A 24,413-nucleotide genomic window follows, 5' to 3' on the forward strand; every position below is an offset into this window, starting at 1 on the left:
TTCCAAAAATTCCTCAATCACTCCCCCTATTTTTTTTTTTCTTTTTCTCTTTAATAAACTATTGAAAAAAAAAAATTGTAAATACTTTTATACCCTAGAAAACTCATCTTTAAACCTCAAAATAAAATCCTTAAACTGCAAAATTAAGTTATCTTTATTCGTTTCTCGAACATTTTCCCGCCAGCCAAACATACCACAAAAACGTCGAACTGGATAACCAGTACAAGACCCAAGACCCAAACATAATAACCAAATGGGTCCATTAAGAAAGGCATCTTTGAAATAAAAGCACCAAACATTCTCAGTAAAGATGATGAACATTTCATCCCTGGAGATCCAAAATGTTCAAAACAAATGCTTTCAACTAAACAATCTTGAATATATAACAATTATCTGCTACCCTATCCACTAACTCTTAAACAACTGCACAACTAAACATCCAACTATTTTCTGATGCAGGCTATTGACAGTAAATGGAAGAAGAAGGGTTCGAAAGAGGGGCAAGCAAGGCAGAGCTGACAGCACACCGAACCTACTACTGCCCTTCTCTAGTTATACAATTAATTTGGGCTTTACATTGACTCACATCTCAAAGATGAGAACTTTCGTGTAACAGCAAGAAAAAGTCAGTCAGATCGTCCACAGCTTGGGGAGGCAGCGGACTGGTGATTTAGACCATCCAATTGCCCAACTGACCGCTTATGTGGTTTGTGAGATTCTCTCACCGGTTTCAAAGATAATTTTCTTACTCTACTCTCCAATTCTGGCTGTTGCTGCTTCATTTGTTCTTTTGACATTGGGAATGGGATTTTCTCAGGCTTTACTTGTTTGTGAAGATTCATGGTAGAACCTTTCAAAGATGGGCTGCCCATTTTCGCAGCTCCACCAACATTCTGCTCTCCAATTGCAGTAGTGTAAATGATTTCAGTAGATAGTGGAAAAATGTGATTACTGGACTCAGAGATCGGCCTCTCTCTCACAGCTTTTTGATGTGAAGTTAAATCAACTTCTCCTTGAACAACACCTTCCATTTTCAATGTGGATGGCTTCTTGCTCCGGTCATGTCCTTGGACCTGAATTTAAGTTACGCCCAACCACCAAAACATGTAAATTGAATTGATTTACTCCCATGCTGTGAAATAACTTGTAGATCAAGATACAAAAGAACTCCATTTTATTCCAGGTTTCTGATTGCCTGGAGAAACAGAAGGAATACCACCAAGAAAACAAACCAGACAACAAATAAACAAAGTTAATAAAGAAAGGTTTTTGATGACTACATCAAATCAACCTAACCTATCAAGTAGATCTGGCAGTGCTAAGGGCCTGAGACACAAGCTGATTGATCTTAGTCATGGATAATTGCATTTCTTTAGGCCTACCTAGACACTGAATAAACAAATGTCATTGCTCTTGAATGATGAGATAATGTGGTCATATACATGATTGCAATTTAACTAGCAGCTGTAGGGCAGATCCATTCACCCATTCAAAACTGCGAGCCTGCAGACAGCCTATAGACTATAGCTAAACATGAGTCCCACAAACTGTCTGAAAAAGTTACTCAAACATCAAAGTTTTAGCCCTCCATTCTTTTATCACATTTTGAATTCCGCAGCTAAGTCAAAACCACAGGTATAAGAAATTTGTACATTCAACTAAACTTTTTTTTTTGGAAAAGGAAGAGAGCTTTTATTCATAAGGCACCAAGTTAGTGCAGCTTGCATCCAGAAACCTTTACAAAAAATAGTTTGTTAGAGTATCTTAATATCCCCACTCCTCTTCACAATTTAGGGGATGAACCTTAAACTCTTAAATACAAAGGGTCTATGGAAAGGAGACCGGATGCCATCAGATGCCATTCTATTCCCCTCTTTCCAAATAACCCTAGAAATAGCGAGGACGAGAGAGGTACTCCTCATTTCAACCAAAAAATTATAAAGAGCTTGAGGGCAAATTATTAGGGGATGACCCTTAAACTCTTAAATACAAAGGGTCTATGGAAAGGAGACCAGATGCCATCAGATGCCATTCTATTCCCCTCTTTCCAAACAACCCTAGAAATAGCGAGGACAAGAGAGGTACTCCTCATTTCAACCAAAAAATTATAAAGAGCTTGAGGGCAAATTAAGAACATAAATAAAATAAATTTAAAATTTTTCAATCATGAGCATCCCTTTTTGTAGTGCACAGTTTTATAGAACACTATCACAATCGAAGAAACATGCATACCTTCTCATGACCATATAATACCCTTCTGCGCTCCTTTGCCCTACAAATTGCACTTTTGATCCCATGGTTGTCCATAGCTCCATTTGGCCACAATTCAGCAAGCTGAATAGCAAAAGGAAATAAAATAAATAAAATTATTGAAAAAGAGAAAATAGAGAAAAGTTATTGGATAAGCTTAGACCTTGTTTTAGACATGAGAATATTTCCTTTTTTTTAAATGAAAAGTAAAAGAGTAGTATTAGTATGAGCACCAGGGGTGCAAAGGACATGAGAATATTTCTAGTTCATATAAAAACATGTGTTGCTATCGAAATAAAAACAAGGTTTAGAAAATAATCAGAAAAACATAACATGAATTTAGAAACATTTTTATTCTTAACTTATGCAACTTTTAGCATTATTTTCCAACCTTTTTATTTCCAACAAAGTACATATATTTTTATGTAGGAATGTAAATGAATTTCGAAATGAAAAGTAAAAATCTTTATGTACTAAGCAGCACCACATCTTTTACCCAAGTGATGAAAAAATGACAGAAATATATAAAAGAATGGGTGATACTCTTCCAACTCAAGTAAAGCGTAAACAAACTTGAGAATTTTCCGTCACTATTTTCTGTTTTTTCTTTTTGTCCTTTTTTTTTGTGGGGCTCTGGATTCCCTTGAGGAGAAAAACAGAAACATGTTTATATTTTTACATTCATTCTAAGATAAAAAGCAGGAACATGTTTGATAAATATTTTTGTAAAAAGAAAATGTTTTTGCTTCCGAAAACTAACTTTGTGTATGTACACAAACATGTTATATGTATATGGATATGCATATGTAAACAAGGCTTTTGACTGAAAATGACAAAAAAGTTGAAATTCTCCAGGAAGGAAGATCACAGGCCTAACCAATTTTCACAGCTCACAAATTATTTCAGCAGGGAGCCAGAAGATAAACATGCGCTCGCCATTCATTTATTCTCAATGTTTGTTCCAAATAAGCGTGAGTATTTAGAACAGTGCTGTGTTTTTGGGTAGGAGGCTAGTTACATATTAAAGCTTGAAATGAAACAGGAAAGCACCAGACAAATTACTATAATTTGGTACTCTAGACAACGGAACCAAAGAAGTCCAACAGTAACTCCAACCAACAGATTAGATGTCTTTGATACACAAAATGGATTATAAACCATCCAAAAACTTATTAAATGCTGCAATTTCCTTCATCAAATAGCTTTCTGCATCAGTCATCTCTTCAAAATATTTTAGGAATTCAAAAAATAAATTTCAGTTATTCTATTTTAAGAAGTATGAACTAATTACTGTTAAAATATTCATCATTTATCATCTCTATCAAATAATACCATATTAAAGCTATATACATATTTTCCAAACAAGTTGAAATATATTAATATGATTAAATTAAAAAATTATATGCATATACATAATTTTGAAAAAAATAATTTTTTCGTTAACATTACTGGGATTTTTTGAAATTAAAACAACGAATATTGCTAATTATTTAATATCTAATATTTTGAAAAATATGAAAGAAAATCCTGGAAGATTAACAATTGTTTTAAAGTAAGTTTAGTAATTCTTAAATCGTATGCTAATGGATATTTTATGGAGAAGGGTGTAAAGGTAGTAGTTCGATAAAGAATGGATAAGGAGTTCTTTTTTCATATTTACCCTTCCGAAAATTTAAATAATAAAATCATTACGAAGAGTAGTAGATACCTCAACATATAGTTTTCTGATTTGTGGACCTTTGTCTTCATCCATACCCTGGAACAAATAATATATGGATTAAGAATTGTTCAAAATAACTTAAATGAAGAGTATTAATATTAAATTTACAAAACACCTGAACATATAGGTCATAAAGATCACAAATTTTATCTTCCACTGCACTATCCATGGTATATTTTCCTTTAGTTGCTTCTTTGCCTTCAGAACCAAGTGCTACCTGAAAATCATTAGTTTGTGCATCTATTTGCCTTGCTGCCTGGAAAATAATACACCCGCAATAAGACTCAATGATAAAGTCATAAGATGATCAGTAGATTATGAAGTTAGAACATAAACTAGAAACACCCTATCTTGTTTAGATATTTTCTGTTAGAAGGATGGAACTATTTGCATCCTACTTTAGAATACTGCAGCAGAAATTGAAAAGAAAAAAGTAGAGGCTGCCTGCATCGACTAGATTTAACACTTGATAGTGCATTATATCACTGCTGATACACATTAATTTTTGGTTTTGACCAGAGGGGAATTTGAGCAAACCTGCGGTTTGATCATCTCAGTAACTTCCTTTTTAATCTGTTCAAATCTATCAGCTTTCTCCCGCTTTGCTGATAGTCCCAGTAAAACCATCTCTCTTAAGTTTCTCTGTGGTCAAAGCATTATCATTATTTAGATGTAAAAAACACTAAAATCTTGAACATGTGATCAGAATGGAAATAACCAATAACAGCAAGCTATAGTGCTACTTCCTATAAGAACAGTCTCACAAGTCTGCCAAATCAATGAACAGAAATGTAACTTCAACTAAATTTCAGAAAATATTCTGGGTACATCATGCATGCTGCAAAAGGTAAGGTGTATCGACAAACTATTCGAGGCTATAAGAGATAGCACTGATCAGAAAAACAAGTTTTGACCACATCAGTGTTTTGTTTAAATGATAAGTACCTTCAGTGTTCTGAGCTGCACTAAATGCCCAAGAATACTCATAAGGCGGTTAATTAACTCGTCTGATATTTTTCCTTGGCTTGATTGCTGCAATTTGCACATGAATGGATTGCTCATGACTTGGTGAAGACTGAAAGCTCTATAAGCTTAAAAATTGGCAGTGTACCAAAAGAGAACATTCTCAAGCAACAAACAAAAGATGTGCTTGTTTACCGCTAGTCTAGCAACTTTGGCAAGTTTTTGCTTCACTTCAGAGGGCAATCTTCGTTTAACAGCAATTGATGAAGTATCACCATCTTGGACCTCCAATTTCACTGGCCTTGCTGTCAAGGAAACATATATATCATGAGAAAGAACCAAAGCTGGAGTATACAGAAACAAAACTGCATAGCTTTTCCAAATTTCTTCAATAATAAAGATTTCAAACATTCCGCCTGAAAAAAGCTCACATTCTGCAACAATTTTCTCTAATTCCCTGATTGCCCTTTCAAGCATTGTACCCTTCGGTCTCAAAGTAGAAGAATCCTGTGAATGCATGGAGGAATTCTTCTGCCAACGTCGAAAGAAAAGTCAACAAATGAGCACCATGAAATCCAATAGCATGCAAGTTCATTAGAGAGCCAGAAGAGTTGTGTGTCTGCTTATATCTGAGTTTTCACATGCATATATGTGTGTGTATTTGTGTGTACTTGCATTTTGTGTGTGTGTGTGAGAGAGAGAGAGAGGAGGGGTTTTACTATACCATTAATAAAAAAAGTCAAAGCTATGACATAATAAAATATGCAAAAAATGCATACCACAAATTTGCTCTGTTATAACTTTCAATTTCCATAAATTGGAGGGCTGGCAACAATAATAAGAGAATGAAAAACAAATGAGCCACAAGCAGCTTTGTTGGTCATCTCAAACCTAATGAAAGAAGATAATGAACATATTGGGCGTTTTTTCCTTGTCTTTTCTTTGGAGAATGATAAGAGTTTAGCCTAAAGCCCTGTATATCACATCCCATCGGGTGACAGATTCAGCTACTGTTAGGAGAATCAAGAACATGATATTATTGATTAGCATGGCAAGAAGATGAGAAGATAAGAAAAAGAAAAAAGAACATGAGAGAGAAATAGGGAAGGATGAGAATGGGAACAAAGAGAGAGAAATTTAAATGTTAATTTCTTTTTTTCTTTGATTGAAATCTTACATTTTTATTCATACAATGCAACTGCGGTCCAAAACCTGATTATGGATGCAACATGAAGAAATATACAGAAAAGACAATACAACTCCAAATCCCAGAAAGAAAAATAAATTAAGCGCCCAGAATTCCTATACTTTTTACCCTTTTTATTTCTTAAAAAAAAAAGTGCCTAGAATTCCTAGAATCAAATCCCTAAGTAAACCGCATACACAAATGCCTTTTCTTGGCATTTAAATATCTATTCAACCCATACCACTTGGACATGTTACAAGCATTATGCTTGTGAATCGAAGCCCGGTATTCTTTTCTACAGGAGTTATGTTAGCTCACAAAGGAATTTGTTGTTCTAGTTCCACTTTCCACCTTTTGCATCTCTTGGAAGGAGAGTGACAAGAGAGATCTCAAAAATAGAAACTTTGTTTGGAAAAATTTAAGAAATTTGGTCCAGACCCTTTTTATCACTCACAGCCCCTAAATGTAGAGTAATTTATAGAACATTTTTGTATCTTCTTCTAAATTAGTTGCATATCTACACTTTTCTACATGGATAGTACCACTTGGTGCCTTCTGAACAACCACACATGTTTAATCAAAAATAAAATAGCTACCTGTAAACAACAGCCCTCCCACAAATTCAACAAATAAATTAAATGAACCAAATGATATGAAATAAATTTGTTCTAAAATTTCTGATGACCCTGCAATATTCAATATCATAGAAGCTAATGGCCCCGGAATATATTTTATAAGCAAACCATAGATGAAGTAGAGTTTCCAAGGTGTACTATTCTCAAGATTTTCAAGGGATCACAAAACTTACCAGAGATTGCATTGGAAAAGCAGGAATATTGAGGTCAGGCAGTCCATTACTTGCCTTCTCCCTCTGCAAATCTTTGGATGGTTCCAGCTCCTTGGCTTCAGTGGCTATCCCTTTTGCTGTCGGTGCAAGCTGCTTCGCAGATATCCAACCCCTGTCATGTGTAGCAGAAGGAAATTCACTTTCATCTCTTTGGTTGTTTACCAGATTTTGATATTGGGGAGCCCCACTCTTATATCTATCAGTTTCCTTTGAGTATGTAGGCACTGCAGATACATCAATATTTGAGAATCCAGAAGGTAATTGTTCACATTCAGTGATGGCGTCAGCAGCTTTCTTTGTAGAAGATACTATTGCAGACTTCAATGAATCCTGCAGCTTCCCATCAAGATGGCGTTCACTAGTAGATATTCCATTATGAGAACGACCAAAAGAATGTTCCGTAAATAGTGTATTATCACTACTAATATTCACCCTCGCATGCAATTTTGCATGTTTACTGGGCACATGATCATCAATCGTCTCTTCCGGAGCTTTTGACAAATTTTTCCTTCGCTTTTTGGATTGACAATTAGCAGAAGAGATGCCCTCATTTCTGGAAGTTCAGGACCAAAATATTTGACGTGAGATCAACAATCAAATCTACAACTTACTGTGATCAAAGCAATAGCTGAGTTCGGTTATATTTGTACATATTTATTAATTAGTATTAGTGTATTTAAGGCATTATGATGCAATGGTGCAATTATTCTTACCCAATATTGAATCTTCGACCCATGAGCCATTTTTTAGTATAGATTAATCACTTGTTTGGCTCTCGTGGCTATAAACATAACACAGGTGACGTCCCTCAATTTATTGTGATCGATGATCTCTAGGGTTGTTAAAAAGCGTATGTGACAACTCATAACAAAAAAAGTGCTGGTCAGATCATGTTATTGAATGAGTTCCCCACTCCCCAACACCACAAAATACAACATCAGACTAATATTAGCAATTTTCTTCTCTCATCATGTATAAAGTCAACAGATGGTGGCTCGATAATGATTTAAAGATCTTTGATTGCCACCAAATACATTGTTGTGAAATAATTAGATTCCAGGACCAAGTAGTACAAACTTAAGCTGATAAGAAATAGTTCGAGTTTATTATTTATATTATTTTAATACTCCTCTGAACACAGAAGCCTACTATACTGAAAGCATAGACAAAACACAAGCTGACCATTTCTTTTGTTAAATCTAAATGTTAACATATGGCACCTAATGTTTCAAGTTCTGATCCTCCTTTTCTTTTTTAAAAGAAAGAATTTTATGGAAGAGAAAGAAAATATAACTAAAGAACAGTGATAAAACATCCTCCAACCAAGATCTGATTATCAAAAGATATAACAGAAAGCACAAGCTTGGGAAGCTGCAAAAGGGAAAATCCTTACAATAGACAATTTGATGAAAAGATGACATACTACTGTCAACAGGTGTTTCTTATGTAAGAGATCTCTTGAATCATATAATTATCTACTCTTGAAATGTCAAACATCTCACAAACTCTGGAGCATAATACTCGAACTTCTGGGGATCTCTTAGATAATGGCAGATTCTGTTTATTCCGAACTTCTGGCATGGGAAGGCTTGAATTGTAACAAAGCGCTTAAATTAATCCCTCTTATCATTTTCTGGGTTATTTGGAAGGAGAGAAATAACATAACTTTTGAGAGGCTTGAACAAGATTTTAATAGCATTAAAGATAAATTGTTTCATTATTTTGACTCTACTATTTTAGGGCATAATTTAGAATGTTTTGAAGATATAGGTTCTATTGTAAATATACTAATTGACATGTAAATTTTTTGTAAATGAGTGGTGCTCCCTTAGCACCTCACATTAATACATCTTCTCTTCTTTTGTTTCAAAAAACAAATAACAGAAAGCAAAAGCCTTAAAGACAAAATAGAGATAGAATAACCATGTGATGCAGTTGAAAACAATGCTTGAAAATGAGATTCCTCTAAGAACATTATGTGCTTTAGCCTAGAGCCAAGCTAAGAAAACTATCCTATCCCAGACCATGTGAGGCTTTTGAAAATGATACTTGAAACTACATTTTCAACCAATTGACCCACAAAGCAAAGAAAATAGCTCCTCAGGCCAATGGAGAAAGGGGGGACAATTGCTCTCTAGACTATGAAAATACATCTTTTTTTCAAACAATAAACTATGAAAACACATCAAACAAATGTCATGTAAGTCTTTGACTTTGGCGAATATCATTGGTGTTAATCCTATAGAGAACAAAATTCCATATATCACCTTTCAAATATTATGGCATAGAAGATTGATAAGGATATTAGAGTTGCCGATGAGAAATTAAAAAAATATTTACAGGTATAAACACCTTGTGACTCAAGGCTTTAAGTGCAAGAGCCAAAGTACGGATAGGATTACAGCTATCAAGAATTTTCATCAAAGACCTCAAATCTATTGTTTCTCCATCATTTAGCTTATGAAAATAAAAGTGAAAACTAAGAAGAAAAGCCTCACTATACAGGAAACTGATTATATGGAAAGAGACTATAGGAACTGTTCTCTTATTCTCTAATAGATCGCACAGGGGGAATAATATCATTTAACAGAAACAATCATTCAAAAGCTTCAATATTTGACTTATGAGTTATGAGGTAACAGCCATAAACTAAATTAAAAATCCCATAAAAGATATCTTCTTGGCCTCTACTTAGAAAATAAGGTGAAAGAACTCACGTATGTTCCAATTTGCCTGTATTTACAAAAAAAGCATCTTGCTTAGATGTTGAGCGCTCATCTTGGAAACATTCGTCCTGCTTAAAAGAAATAAAAGACTGTGAAAATGAGGCTACAACAGTTGTTGTACATGAGATAAGCGAATACTGTACATTTCTTAACCAAAATCAAGGCTGCAAATGATACAATTTAGTTATCCTAGCATAATTGACAAAAAAGAAGAATTGAAAGCATTCTTCATCATATTTATTTTCCACAAGTCCGTGTCTAGTAAGATAGATATTTTTCAAAAAACGATAATTAAGATGGTAATGATAGAAATATATGATCTTTTACTGCAAAAAAGCAACATGATCATGCTGACCAAAGAAAGTAATTTCCTTATAGTTCTCCAACAGGTCAAACATATAACAGCTACAATAAAATATAAAAAAGAAAATTCCTGATTAATTTGTATAAAATTACAACAAATTTCACCAACATTGTTTAAGTAGATGCAAAGAGCCAACAAAACAGATTCTCCCTAGACAAACAGTCATTTAACTAGTCATTGCACCTGATCAAAATTACAATATTAAGGACCAATAAATTGACAAGAAACCCGGATAAATTCCATTATTTTGTTCCAAATGACTAGGATATCCCTAGAATTTTTTTCTTTTTTAAAAAAAGAAACATTCAAAGCTGAATATCACTTTTGGATAGGATGACTAAGAAAGAATAGACAAAGAACGTCTGCTATAAACAAGTCTGCAGTTTCCTAAAGATTTACCTCAAATGTTTCAAATTGTTATAAAAAGATAAAAACTAGGATGGGCTTTATATGCGTGCTTGATGTATGCATATGTGCACACATGCCTAAAGCTTATGAGATGATTTTTTTTTTTTTTCAAGATAAACTAAAGCTTATGAGATGATGGCAAGCAATTAGAACCATAATTATAAATCAGATTACATTAGCAATCTTTAGGAGGAGAAAAGCATTAATTTTGGACAATTAGCATATAAAAAGCCATTCTTTTGGCTAATATCAGTTCTTCAATAAATATGGGCAACTTTCGTTTTCCTTCTAGCCAAGAACCAGTTTCATTTTTAATTTTAAACACTAACAGTCTCGATGATTAGTACAAGTGCCCATAAAAGAACTTCAAAATGCCACATTTGAGGTTTAGGTGCAAAAGAGCATGAAAAATTTGACAATATAACCCCTACTCAGCCCCCAAGGACTTCATATCTCATTCATTCAAGAAATAATTATGAAAGCATTCCACTTGAATTTTGTTGATCATGATTAGAAAATGAACTTGAGAAGCTTTTGAGGAAAGAATTACTTAGAGCAATGTGAAAATGACATTAAAGAATCATTGAGAGAGCTTGAAATGCCATATAAGACAACCAAAGCCTTTGATGTCCTTGCACTTTCTTAAAGAAACCTAATACACATAAGCTATTAACTAATTTCAGTCTCTAAGTTTATGAGCATTCGAGGATGCACAAATTAAAACATAAATTTAGTCTAATAATACTATAGCAAAATAAACCATATAAATTTTTAAAGAAAATGATAATTCTGAAGCTCTTACTAAGATTGAATGACTGCAGACATCAAGAAAAAGATGGGAGAAAAAGCATGACTTGGTTTTCAAGGTGCGAAGTAGTAATAGACCTTCAGTGCAAATTTCCAACTAATGAATCACTAATAGGATACTTGTTAGAGATGTTAGAGAAACCTCATTGAAAATAGCTGACAGAAAATTGACATGTAGTCCATCATTCAAAATGAATCATCATGGTTAGCAAGTTTCTAAGAAAGAAATCCAAGAAGGAACCAATTTCTAGTCAAAAAGTACCAGTACATCCGAATGTCACTCAAACAAATGCCATTATTAGGATCCATTAAATGGAATATCATGCAAGCAAGGTGATCAAGCTAACAAATAAAGCAAAGAGAAGCTTAAGATCAACTAACCCAGATTTAGTTACTAGTAAGAAAAAAAAGCACAAACTAATGATTATAGAAAGAAGTCAAAGCATTTAACAGCTATAGCTACAAAAGGCAATCACATGATAGCAATAAAAGGGACCAATTAGCAGAAAGAAAAGGATTTTGAATTTCAAAATATAATCACCTTCTATGCAGTTAACATAGAAATGACAGCCAACAAAACAATAACATATAAATCCAGAACCACAGACAAAATAACCAGTCTATTTTTGGCTGCTTCTAATTCTCCATTTAGCATTAATCAAACCAAGGGTCCATGACTAATCCCCATTAATGAAACTTCATGCTGAACTAGAAACTTATTTTAGTTTGGTACTATACTACACCTTGACTGAGGTCACAACCACAATCAGAACCCGACCAATACAATTGCAATTGAGATAAGCATGCGGAATGTATCAGTAAGACACATAGTACCAATTCAATCTCATAATCAAGTTCGAAATATTACAAGCAAGAAACACCTAATTTTAGGGAATGGTTATAACCTATCTCAATACACGATGTCCATTCTTTTCCGGCATATTTATAGCTCAATTCAGTAAAACTGAGAGAAGCTGCGAATTCTATGGAAAAATAAACAGTTGAGAACTAGCACCAAACAAAAATTTTCCCAAAAGAGTCTCAACAATCTCACCAGAGGAAACTGAGCCTCGCGGCTCTGTTGAGCACCGGGTACAGGAGGCTCAGCCGCAGGGGGAGACGGATTTACATCTTTGACCAACCTCTTCCATGATACAATCGTGGTCTCCCCAGGCCTTAGCTCAATGTAGAACCTCTGCCTAGCACCTGAAGAAGAAAATGAAGTAGTAGGAACCCTTGAAGACCCTTCTCCACCACCGCCACCACCACCAACACTGCCTCCATCGACCTCCATGAACAAATAGTAAATATATTCGATACGTTTAGAGCATTCAAACCGAGTTACCGAACAAAATTAACAGCGGTCCAAACAAGAAACAGTGTATAGAATAGTTGTGATCTTTTGAAGTCCAAGTTAGAGTACAATGAGAAATAGAGGAAGAAGGAGAAAGGGTTTCAAGGGCATGGCAAGAAGAGCAAAAATCGCAGAAGAAGACGAAGCAGAAAGTATTGGTAATCGAATTGTTTCACAAATCCATTGAATGCAACTTCTGGTTTTGGGGCTTTTTCCCTGGGTAATTATGGTATCTTCTACACTTGTTCTCAGATTCAGTTACCTTCCTTCTTCGTCAAAGAGACGACGTCTGTTGAATATGCCTTAACGTTTTCTGTTTCTGTCTTTCTTTTTTTAAAAAAATAAAATATCAAAATAAAATTATAATTAATATTTTTCCCTCAATGCAGAACAAGAAAAGTGGTCAAACATAATTTACTATTTTTTTAATTATGATAATCAGTAGTTGGATTAAATAAATCCGTCAAAATTAACGGAATTATAATTGGAAATAGCAAATCCAGCATTTGGATATTATCCTCCATTTAGCTCACTTCTTCTTACCTACTTAATTCATATAACATTTCTAAAATTTTTACCTTAAATTCACATGAGAATATTTTTTTTTACATTTTAAAAATATAAATAATTTAAAATATTATATCATATGATATCGTATTCTTCATAACTTATATCTATTGCTTTTAAGGTTTTATCGAACCAAGATGTTGAAAAACTAAACTTGATTTAATCTTGTTAGAAAATTAAGTTGTAATTAATCAATAATTAAGCGAGGAAAGGCAATTCGGTAATTTTGGTGCCTATATATAAAGTGTAGACAAAAGAGAAGAAACGTATTGGAGTGTAATTTAAGTAAAATTTATTACCTTCAATAAAGTAACGCATACCGTGTTTGAATGTATAATTATCTCATAACCATTGTAAAATTTATATTCTTTCATTAGTAAAATTTCGGTTGTTTATTTGATTTTCAAATTCATTCTTTTGGCAATTACAATCAAATTAAATTATCAATAAAAATAATATAAAAATATCTATAAATAATATAAATTAAAATATTTATATTTTTTATTATATAAAAATCTTATCACTCCTTGAAATTAAAAAAATAACCGTGTTATAAAATATTATTTATTTTTACAATGTCTTGTATTAATTTTAAACCCTAAGGTACTCTTGTCTTCTTCCTTTTGTGCTTCGTCTTTACTCTCACACACATTTACAATACTCGTAATATATTCTCGATAGTCAAACTTTACTTTTTTTTTTCTTTGTTGTGCTCTTGGTTCTTTCTCTAGCAACCTATATATTTTGGTTGCAACAAGAGGTGCATTTCTTATTCAAACCACTTGAACTTATCTATAGCGATCTTTTTATTTTTTTACTATTTGAGTTCTAACACAATTCATAATTTATGTGCTTTCATTTATAATATCTACATAATAGAGTTATCTATTTCTTAGTGTTGAATCAAACTTTATAGTTTAAAATTAAAATTTTATGATTTTGTTATGGAATATACTATTTTCATATATGAGATTTTGATAAAAATATATAGATGATAATTGTCACTAAGTTGTGCAGATCCGACAACCATATACTAGTAAGTGTACGAGTGGGACATTATCACTAAAAATATATATATATAGGATCAAATGGCAAAAGATGATATATAAATAATTACCAAAGTCATAACAAGAAGAAATCATTTCACTTCTAACAACTACAATAGTCACTCTTGCTACCATTAATTACAAAAAGAAATTTCACTATTAACTATGTAGTTGTGTCAAAACTCTTATGGTAATTGCAAGTTAATTTAGGAGATCTTACATAAAACCAATAATCACTACCTGTTATAAATTTATAAATAAAAAACTCTTAAAATCTATGTTAGATATTGGTATTTACTCAATCTTTTTCGAGTACTTTTTTCATATATTTATTGATCTCAACATCAAAATAACACTTAGGTTAGACTCTTATTCATTTATTTTTACATCTTAACATGGTAATAATATTATAAATATCATATGTCACATGATCAGCATCTTGTTCAAATTCAATATTAACAGTCGACATTGTTTATATAAATCAATAAGCAAATATGATAGTTATAACAATTTCAAACATCTGTTAACGAGAGCATTCTCAATACATACAAGCAAAGAATTCACCTTTGTTGTCTAAACAATTTCTCAAATAGATGAGTGACATGTTCAACTTGCCATAAAATAATGCACCATAAGAATACGATAACCTTGTTAAAATTATTAAAAAAAAAAATAAACTCATCAAGACCTAAACATCATGATAATGCTAGGAAAAAGGCGGGCCTATGTCACCTAACCCATAGCAAGTCTAAATGACAATCGTTAAGTCTCATTCACATATAATTGGCTACGCTCAAAGGTTAATAAAAAAGTATAAGATTCAAACTAGATTTTCACTTTCTTATAAGTATTAAATACTAATTAATTTTCATATGATTATGAGAATTTAATACTTAATACGTTTATAATTATTGAATCATAAAGCAAAGAATTAAAAATTTATTATAGAGTTCATGACTCATTAACCAATTGATGACTTTATAAATAGATCATCATGACTTTTTAGTAGATATGCACCGAAAAAAATAACCATGTGAAAAATATTTATACATAGTGAGTTTGACAAAAGAAGTAAATAATTTATTCATGATTAATGATGAATTAATAATTGTATATAAGTATCTATAAATATATTTTTTTTTTGTATAAAGTCTCAATATCTATTCTTAAAATCTTTTAAATGTAAGGAGAAATTTCTTTAAAAGGTAGATTGTAATTTGCATTATTAGAAAATTTTTAAAAAATATATAATAAAATTAAAAGTTTTTATAATCAACATATAGTCGAACTCTAAGTACCATGTAGTTCAATATATTACCAAATATTATTAATACATGTGTAAAAAAATATTAAATAATAACACTAAATATACACACAAAGTAGTTTCAAAATATTGCAATTGGAGACTAATAAATAAAGGGTTAGTAGGGGTGTTTTTATTATAATCTAGATTTGAATACTCGACCATGGTAGTCCAAGTTTAATTGGGCTCGATTATAAAAAAAAATATTTTTTATTAAATATAATTAATTTAAAAATTAATATATTTTTCAATACGAATTTTTCTACTATTATATTATTAGTTTAGTTGATATGGTTCGGTTTAGACCCATAAACATCACGCATTGGTTAGTTATGTCCTTTAAAGTATATAAGGTTTTGACAAATTATTACATTAGTTCTTAAAATTTGACAATTAATACAATTTATTTCAATTTTTTTTTATAATTTATTATCTAAAATTTTCTATTGCAATAAAAAAAAAATATTTGTTTGCTTTCGTTTCTTAATAAAAATAAAATAAAATAATAAGATAATTTTGAGTGTTTAAAAAAATAATTTGAGAAAATAAATTGATTAATCAATTAAATTAATAATAATAAGAATATGTCTAATTTTATTATTGACTTATTCATATGTTAATTCAATTAATTATATATCTTTTGAGTTATTTTTTTAATATATTAAATTTGATAAAAAATTTAATTATTTTAGAAAATAAAAAATTTAAATAAATAAAATATATTATAAATTAAATTGTAATTTAAAAAATTAAATATTACAATGTAGAATTTCCTTCTTTTTTTTTTTTTTTTTTTTTTTGAAGACGTTAAACATTGATCTGAGAAGGGGTAGAAGACCGAAAACGAAGAGAAAGAGGAGAAGAGGAAGAAGGAAAGGATCAATTAAGGTGCAGATGCTCGGGCGAGAGGAAACGATCGGGTGAGGAGCAAGAACAGTTCAATCACTCGAGCCACCAGACACCGGCAATACGTTGGCTTCTCCAAGCCGCGTTCATCTCTAATCATCCTCGGAACAACACAGCAGCTGGAACGCAGGGCTGAGCTGCTTCCACCGAGACGCGCGATTGCTGCAAATCGGGCGGCACAGTTACCGATTCGACTCTTGGGAGTCCAAAGGACCTTTTCCGAAGAACCTTTACGAGGCGGCCTGGGAGTGGAAGCGATTGATTCCAGCCGAATTTTGGCCTCCATCAACCTGTTCATCGGCGCGGAAAGGTAAACATTAGCCTCCTATTTTATTCGCCCTTAGGTCCAGGATCTTTTTTTGAGAAGAAAAAGTATAGTATGTATTAAGAAAGCGCCAAGCGGGTGTAATTCATGTATAGAGGAATTTACGAGTTAATCAACACATCAATTAGGTTCCAAAATTCTCGCTACTGTAGAGCAGTTGAACCCTGATAAAACAACTCAAGGCGTGGAAACAAGTGTCTTTCAATCTATCAAAATTAGATATAGTGCCCCCTAAAGCTCTCATGCTCTCCTGTCCGTCTCCTTCCGAATAGTCCAAAAGATAACTAATAGAATTAGCCTAACAGATTGCTTGTAAATCTGGACAGCTTGCCACGCAAACCCAATAAACTGTAGGCCAAAGACCAAAGTCGATGCACATGTGGGCACCAGAGAAGGGTATGGCTAAATGACTCTGCATCTTTTTTGCACATATACCATCCATTCACCAGGATTATGCCTCTTTCGACCAGTTTATCCAGAGTCAAAATGCGCTCCTGTGGTACTTTCCATACCCAAAAAAAAGCCATCATAGGCACTGCCTTCACTTCCCAAATCATCTGAGCTGGGAATTTCTTGCAATGGCACCTCTCTTTGTCAAATACTTATAATATAATCTGACTGAGAATAGATCTTTGGGTCTTAGGCACCAAATAGGTTCATCCTCCAACTCCTCAGAGATAACCACATTTGACCAAGCTTTGAGGACTCATTTAGCCCTCCAATTTCCAATTGTTCGAACTTCTTATTAGGTCCAGGATTTAGCGGCGCATAAGTGCTAGAAAGGATCTCTCTTCATTGCTGGGAAAGCTCTACGTGGGTATTTCTTGGCATTTTGGCAACTAAAGGATGAGGAGTGCATTTTGGGTGAGAAAGTGGAGTGGTTGGTCAACTAGTAAGTTGGTTGGACTCTGAGATATTTTGGAGGCATTTTCAAAATGGAACAATTTCCATTGGTTTCTAATTTAGTTTAACACCATTAAGAGTCGTGTTTATGCGTGTGGGTGCATAAGCATACTTGTTTATGAGTGTACTAGCATAGCAATAAGTTTGTGATTGTTGTAAATCTATAAACAAACAAGTGTGAGATAGGAGTAAGGTCGCATGTATGGTTACTTATGCCTGTATTGGTAGAGTAGGGCGGAAATAAAAAATAAAAGGTACATAGATGTCTCACCTTTAATTCGCGGATGACAATATTATTCTTGTGACATGATAATAGATTGATTAATGCGCTCATTGATGAAGGTGTTTGGGCATCTTTCTAGTCTTCGCATTAACGTAACCAAGAGCGGTTTGGCGGGACTAAATGTGGTAGAGAGTATAATTTGAAACCTAGCTAAGGTTATAGTATGCACGACTTTATCACAGGTAATCACCTATCTAGGCGTCCCCTTGGGTGGCAACTTTATATGTAAATCGTTTTGGCATAGGGTGGTAAGTAATGTGTCTAGGCGGTTAGAGAGTTGGAAAGGAGGTCTACTTTTGATGTGGGTAGAGTAACACTTATTCAGACTTGTTTATCAATATTCCTATATGCAAATGTCTTTCTTTAAGGTACATTGGAAGTGATTGAGTGGAAAAGAGCGGAAAGATTACTTTGTAAAATGGAAGGCATGTTGTAAGTCTAGAACTTTTAGGGGTTTGGACACTGGGGACCTAAAATCTAAAAATTTGTCATTATTGGTTAAATAGTTATGACTTATCTGTAAAAACTAAATATCTTGTGGTGTAAAGTGATCTAAATAGTTATGGCTTCTTGGCCATGTAAAGTATTCATGGGGTTCTACGGATGGATGCAATCTATGGATGGATGCGATACAATAGCCAAGAAATCAACCCAACACAAAAGCCCATGGAGGGTCATATCCAGCTTATTACACCTCCACATTCCGCTTACCAGATACCATGTGGGGAATGGCTTCAAGATTCTATTTTGGAGGACCAGTAGAGGAGTGATTACCTTAGTACTCAATTTCCACATATTTTGTTTATACTCACGTTATAAACCGCTAGTTAACAAATTTTCTAGCCTTACAAACACGATAGTGTAAATTGTTTTTTTTTGCAGTTTGAATTATAGAGAAACCAAAAACCTTTTTGCCATGTGGAGCTTATTAGGGCCTTTTCAGCCATCCCAACAGCCTGGTTGCAAGGAATGGACCATATAATCTTCAAGTACATAAATTTCTGAGTTCATTTTTTACCATATTACCAAGGACTTGGTTTCTAGCTTAATCTATTTACCAAGACATTCTAGCAAGTCAACGTTCCTTCTAAGATGAAGATGTTTGCACCAAGACTTGCTTTCGCTACGGCTCCAACGGATTCCCTTAACCATGCCATTGCCTATGAGTCACCGGCTCATTCTTAAACAGGCACATGGTCAGAGTTTTGGACTCCTCCCACTGCTTGGGAGCTTATGGTGTCATGTTCTATTTCACTGCCTGATGGGGTTTTTTTACCCTTCTCTCACTGTACTACTTCGCTATCGATCACTAAGGAGTATTTAGTTTTACAAGGTGGTTATTGCTGGTTTAGATGGGATTCCACATGTCTCATGCTATTCGGGTCAATGCATAAGCTAGTGATGTTTTGGGTTATTGGAGACTCGCCATCTAGGGTGCAGCATTCCTCCGCTTCACCTGACCGCATTTTGTTTTTATCGCTCTTTCACAACCCCGGTTTCACAGTTTAAGTCGTTCTCATTTCACTTGCTGTTAATACGAGAATCACTTTTGCTTTTTTTTTTTTCGATGATTATGAAGATGTTTTAGTTTCCCTGGTTGTTTTTTGTCTGCCCATGGATTTAACAACAGTTCAAAAGGTTGACCAGTTTGGGAATCTCCGGATCTATATGTATTTTCAGTTCTTCGATATTTATGTGATGTGCTGTGGAGGAGGGAAAATACAGCCATTTTTTGGCTCCAATATGAGATGGTGTGGAAGCTATGGATAAGTTTGTTTGGCACATTTAAACTACCTTGGATAACACTTTCATCATTGGAATACTTCATCAAACCCAATATTGATGGTATAGGGGTGAGGAAGAAAGTAAAACCCTTACAGGAAGGAGCTTTTGGTCTATGGACAATTTGGTTAGAAAGAAACCATTAGATATTTGACAAACAGTTTGTTCTAGACACGATATTATGGAGAAAATTATTTTTCTGGCTTTGTTATGGGTCAGCACACATGGGGAGTTCTCTTACATCTTCCTTACTACCCTTCACAGGAATTGGGATGCAATAACCACGTGATCATCTGTTAGTTTATTATGTCTTTTTGTTGTATTTCTACTTTTCTGTTTTGGTTTGTTGCTAGTTATCCCTTCAGCTGGATAACTCATTCGCTGTTTTTGTATTGTTCCAGTGTCTTTCTTAATAATACTTCTTTTTCTATATCCCATTAATAATATGGCAGCTTATTTATCTGAAAAAAATATATTATGGTGGCTTATATGAATATGTGGAAGGGTCGATGGTTTTAGATGTTTGTCCTCCTCTAAGCACAAAGAAGAGTTGGCGGGCTTGAGATATTTCCCTCCCCCACATATTGAGAAGGTTTGTTGTGTTAAAACATCCACTGTCCACTAGATATGGTGAAGAATTTATGGGTTGAGACATTGCCCTCTCTTATGCATTGAGGAGAGGAGATGACTTGAGGCCCTCCCTTAGACAGCCCCTCAATATGGTTAATGGCTTCGAGAAATTGCCTTCCCCTCAATATTGGAAGGGTTGAGGGTTTGAGATCTTTCCCTCCCTTGAAGTAAAGTGTTAACTGATCATTTCCACTTGTTGTCCATTCTAACCCAATACAAAGGATTGGGTTCCATTCTTATCCATAAGTTTGTTTGTGCAAGTCTGCATGTGACTATGCTAATTCAACTAATTGTTACAAGTTTTATTTCTTCCTTCAATTTGTCCCTCATTTTCTTATCTTATCTCACCTTTAATATTTGCGTTCAGGTAAATAGCAAGTTAGGACACTTAAAGCACCAACATATGCGTTATTTGCATAGTCCACAAGATTTCTTTAATAGAGATATAAAAAGTAGTATGGAACTTTAGAGGATGTTTGAAACCTGTTGTCATACTAACTAATTTGCTGTTCTTTGCAAGGCCTACTTTTATGTCTGGTCTTTTTTAATATATTAGGTAGTTTCATGTTGACTTGAATCGTGCATGAATATTTTTTTTTTGGACCGTGCTTGAATAGTTGCTGATAGAGCTTTCAGGTTTACCCTCATCATGAGCAGCCTTGGAGGTAATCATGCTCTGGTGGCAGTCACGATCCAGTTTGGGTCATGGGATTTTATCAATTTGCTTAACTGAAAATTAACAATAATACTTGAATTAAAAGGACTCCTCTCCTCTTTTTTGTTGATTAGAAAGCCATTCATGGGGAATCTATTTGTGAAGAAAACGAAGATCACAGAGGTTGATCGGGCAATTCTTTCTCTTAAGACCCAAAGGCGTAAGCTTGCTCAATATCAACAACAGGTATGCCTCATTCTCCTTTCTTTTCCTGGACTTTTTTTGCATTAATTTTGTTGTTTTCTTTTCCAAATTGTCTCAGAATTTGTGGAATTAAATCTTGGTGTCTTATTCACCCTTGTGTACGAGGAGAATAGGGAGTTCTGACTTTCCTTTTAATTTGTCTAACTGTTTGTTTTGGTGCCTGGAAACTGGAGCAAAAGGGAAAGATAAAAGGGTGAGGAAGAAGTTGGATTTGCAGTATGGTTGGGATGGTAGTGCAATGACCAATTATAATCTCTTTATGGTTCTGCAGATCCAATTTATAAATAATTTTGCCATTCCAATTTTGGGCATTGGAGGTTGTTGCCCATTGCCCAACTGGAAGAATAAACTTGATCCCTTAAAATATGAAGCATATGCTCAGTTTAGAGTCTTTTGACAATTGTCTCAAACCATGCTCATCTGCTGTTTTCTGTTTCAGTTCTGGCTAACTTTATTAACCTTATAATTTTTCCACAGCTCTTGTTAATAAATGTATCTGGTACTTATAATGAGATTTTTCAACAAGAGTTGCCACTCAAATGAATGCTCTGCCCTATGACTTGTATAATTTTTTATATTATTCTGTTTTGCAATGTCCACTTTTCAGCTTGAGTCCGTCATTGAAGCAGAAAAGCAAGCTGCAAGAGACTTGATTCGTGAAAAGAGGAAGGATAGGGCCTTGTTAGCGTTGAAGAAGAAGAAAACACAGGAAGAATTATTGAAACAAGTTGATGCTTGGGTCATTAATGTTGAACAACAGGTCAGTGACCATTCAATGAAGATGATATTATTTCAGCCATTTCAATTATGGGTTTCTGTTTTGCTTGTTTCTTTTGTTTTTGTTTACTTCTGGTCACTTGTGTTTTACTGTGGTAGAATTGCTTTTGCTTTCTTTGCTTTTTGTTGGGCTTATTCTTAAGTAAAAACTTTGAGAAAATTGAATGTTGATAATCCAATCTGGATTGTGGTTCAGCTTGCAGATATTGAACTGGCAAGCAAACAAAAAGCCGTCTTTGAGAGCTTGAAAGCAGGTAATAATGCAATTAAGGCTATTCAAAGTGAGGTTAACCTGGAGGATGTTCAAAAGCTAATGGATGATACTGAGGAGGCTAAGGCTTACCAAGATGTAAGTTTCACTTTTTTTTATGCTTTCTGTTGTGTCTAACCAGACATTCGCCTTATATGGCCTTAGTAGTCTGTACCATGTCACATGCATGGTCTCAATTGTTAGTAGTTTGTACCATGTCTCATTGTTTTATCTATATACTCATACTTTTCCCTTTTATTTTTATTCATTTCTATTTATTCTAAATGAGAATTTTATATTGGGATTTTGAAGGAAATAAATGCAATCTTGGGGGAGAAATTATCAGCAGAAGATGAAGAGGAAATTTTAGCGGAATTTGAGAACTTGGAAACTCAGGTATGTACCATGACATTTGAAAGCTGACATTACTAGCTCTACTGTTTTCATGATGTAATATTTGGTTTAATCATTCTAAGTCAAAAGCATACAATGTAATACTTGTCCACTAGTCTATTATTTGTTAATAGGCAATATCTTCATACCTTATTATCCAATTTTTTTTTTCCTTGAGATACTATTTATTCAAGATTTTAGTGATTCTGGGGGAATCATATAGCATTTTTGGCTCCCTGATGGTTGACAGCCAGTAGTTTGTATTATTTGACAGAATTTTGTTTTCACCATAGTCTGTTCTTCTCTTTTTTCTGACATTCTCTTTTCCTACTCAGATTGCTGTGGAAGATATGCCAAAAGTGCCTACAACCTTGCCACCTTCTGAAGAAGAAGAAAAGTTGGATCTTCCAGATGTCCCAGCAAAAGTACCAGTTGCTTATGGTGCTGAAAATACTTCAACTGAAATCCCCACGAAGAGAAAAGGTCTTTCTCTCTCTCTCTCTCTCTCTCTCTCGTACACACACACCGTCTGTACATATGCTTTAGACATTAACACAACATTTACTGACTTAAAAATATATTGCTGCTTTCAATAATGCAGTTATGGAGGAGCCATTGCCCGCATGATTGAAGAATTGAAGTATGATTCTATCTGCAAACGGATGGCTGTCCTTAGTGGATAATCTGCTTGTGACTTGTCATCCACGCGCATTTGCAGAAATTCTTTTTTCTCTAGACTCATGCAATCATGTACTCAATGAACTGAGTTCATAACTTCTAATTATTTTGGTTTGAGATATGTACAGATCTGTATCATTCCACTCCTGATTTATACAGTAAGTTTTTGTAAAATATGACAGACCCTTTGTTATTTTTCCATTATTATTCTTAGATACAGATGACGAGGACCTTTGTCCGGAATCCGAACTCCAGGGTAGGGGCACTGAGTGTGGGCACGCCTCTGTGTTTATGGAGAGTAATATATTCCCATGAGAATTAAATTACTCTACAAATATCTTTCTCCTTCTTTATCACACAACAAAGAAAAATTTGCAGATTCAATGAAAAAGAATAAGAGTAAATAACAAGAAGTTGGTCTTTCTGAGTATTTTTTCGTGGAGGTTAGTTGGCGAATTATATATGAGATCGCATCATTGATTTTATTCGGTACCAGCAGGATACTCCTTTGTTTGGAGTCAATGGATAAACTTACAATTAATGGATTGGAGGAATTATCGTTAGGTAAACAAAGGCACTAGTAAGTTTGCAATTACAATTTCTTTTTCTCTTATAGAGAGCAATTATAATTTGTTTCCATTTGTCTACAAAGACTTGAGAAATGAAAATCAAGATAAAAAAGTGAAAGCTACCTGTTCAACAGGGATCAAATAATATCATATTTGCGGAAAATCGTCGGCATTTACTTCTTTAATTTATGAATTTTAATACCTATAAACTATACAAAATTTTAAATTTAAAACTAATCAAGATCCTAAAAGAATATTAGAAACATTTAAACTTAAGCTATCACAATGAGATGATATGAAACTACAATTTGTGTTAAAGAAAGTTTTAGGAACTACGGAAAACCAGAAATAAAAGCCGATAACCATTTCTATTCGGTAATAGAATTTCAATAAAATAAATGCAAAAAAAACATCTAATGCATAAAAAGAATTTTGAAAATAACTATTATTATTATAA

General features: G+C 33.7%; 2 protein-coding genes across 4 annotated transcripts; one reads left to right on the forward strand and one right to left on the reverse strand.

Annotated features, from left to right (window-relative positions):
* Positions 1-298: 298 nt before the first annotated feature.
* On the reverse strand, positions 299-13,017 carry LOC110816484 (ubinuclein-1-like). 3 transcript variants are annotated; one of them, XM_088222519.1, is made up of 11 exons: positions 12,326-13,017; positions 9,684-9,763; positions 6,928-7,519; positions 5,365-5,461; positions 5,129-5,238; positions 4,916-5,002; positions 4,508-4,612; positions 4,086-4,226; positions 3,959-4,006; positions 2,233-2,334; positions 299-1,073 (listed from the first exon to the last, which is right to left on the reverse strand). In XM_088222519.1, the coding sequence occupies exons 1-11, from the start codon at positions 12,563-12,565 to the stop codon at positions 627-629; spliced, it is 2,049 nt and encodes a 682-aa protein (XP_088078645.1). In that variant the 5' UTR covers positions 12,566-13,017; the 3' UTR covers positions 299-626. The 3 variants fall into 3 exon arrangements, with proteins under 3 accessions (XP_088078645.1, XP_021900385.2, XP_021900386.2); XM_022044693.2 differs by having other exon boundaries at positions 5,365-5,464; positions 9,684-9,760; positions 12,326-13,015; XM_022044694.2 differs by having other exon boundaries at positions 5,365-5,464; positions 12,326-13,015.
* A 3,329-nt stretch (positions 13,018-16,346) lies between these two features.
* LOC110816430 (vacuolar protein sorting-associated protein 20 homolog 2-like) lies at positions 16,347-23,630 on the forward strand. The gene is made up of 7 exons (XM_022044623.2): positions 16,347-16,757; positions 21,160-21,271; positions 21,897-22,049; positions 22,263-22,415; positions 22,629-22,712; positions 23,045-23,192; positions 23,311-23,630. Exons 2-7 carry the CDS (start codon positions 21,170-21,172, stop codon positions 23,334-23,336), a joined length of 666 nt encoding a protein of 221 aa, XP_021900315.1. The 5' UTR covers positions 16,347-16,757; positions 21,160-21,169; the 3' UTR covers positions 23,337-23,630.
* Positions 23,631-24,413: the final 783 nt, after the last annotated feature.

Source organism: Carica papaya, chromosome 6 (genome assembly GCF_054855325.1).
Source record: "Carica papaya isolate Zhongbai chromosome 6, ASM5485532v1, whole genome shotgun sequence".
NCBI lineage: Eukaryota > Viridiplantae > Streptophyta > Magnoliopsida > Brassicales > Caricaceae > Carica > Carica papaya.

Coding starts and splice junctions, on each gene's coding strand:
- LOC110816484 (XM_022044694.2), bottom strand. CDS start 12,565: ATGGAGGTCGATGGAGGCAGTGTTGGTGGTGGTGGCGGTGGTGGAGAA. Junction 4,613..4,915: donor TGCAGCTCAGAACACTGAAG/GTACTTATCATT, acceptor CTTTGACCACAG/AGAAACTTAAGAGAGATGGT. Junction 4,007..4,085: donor TTTATGACCTATATGTTCAG/GTGTTTTGTAAA, acceptor TATTTGTTCCAG/GGTATGGATGAAGACAAAGG.
- LOC110816430 (XM_022044623.2), top strand. CDS start 21,170: ATGGGGAATCTATTTGTGAAGAAAACGAAGATCACAGAGGTTGATCGG. Junction 22,050..22,262: donor TCATTAATGTTGAACAACAG/GTCAGTGACCAT, acceptor ATTGTGGTTCAG/CTTGCAGATATTGAACTGGC. Junction 22,416..22,628: donor AGGCTAAGGCTTACCAAGAT/GTAAGTTTCACT, acceptor GGGATTTTGAAG/GAAATAAATGCAATCTTGGG.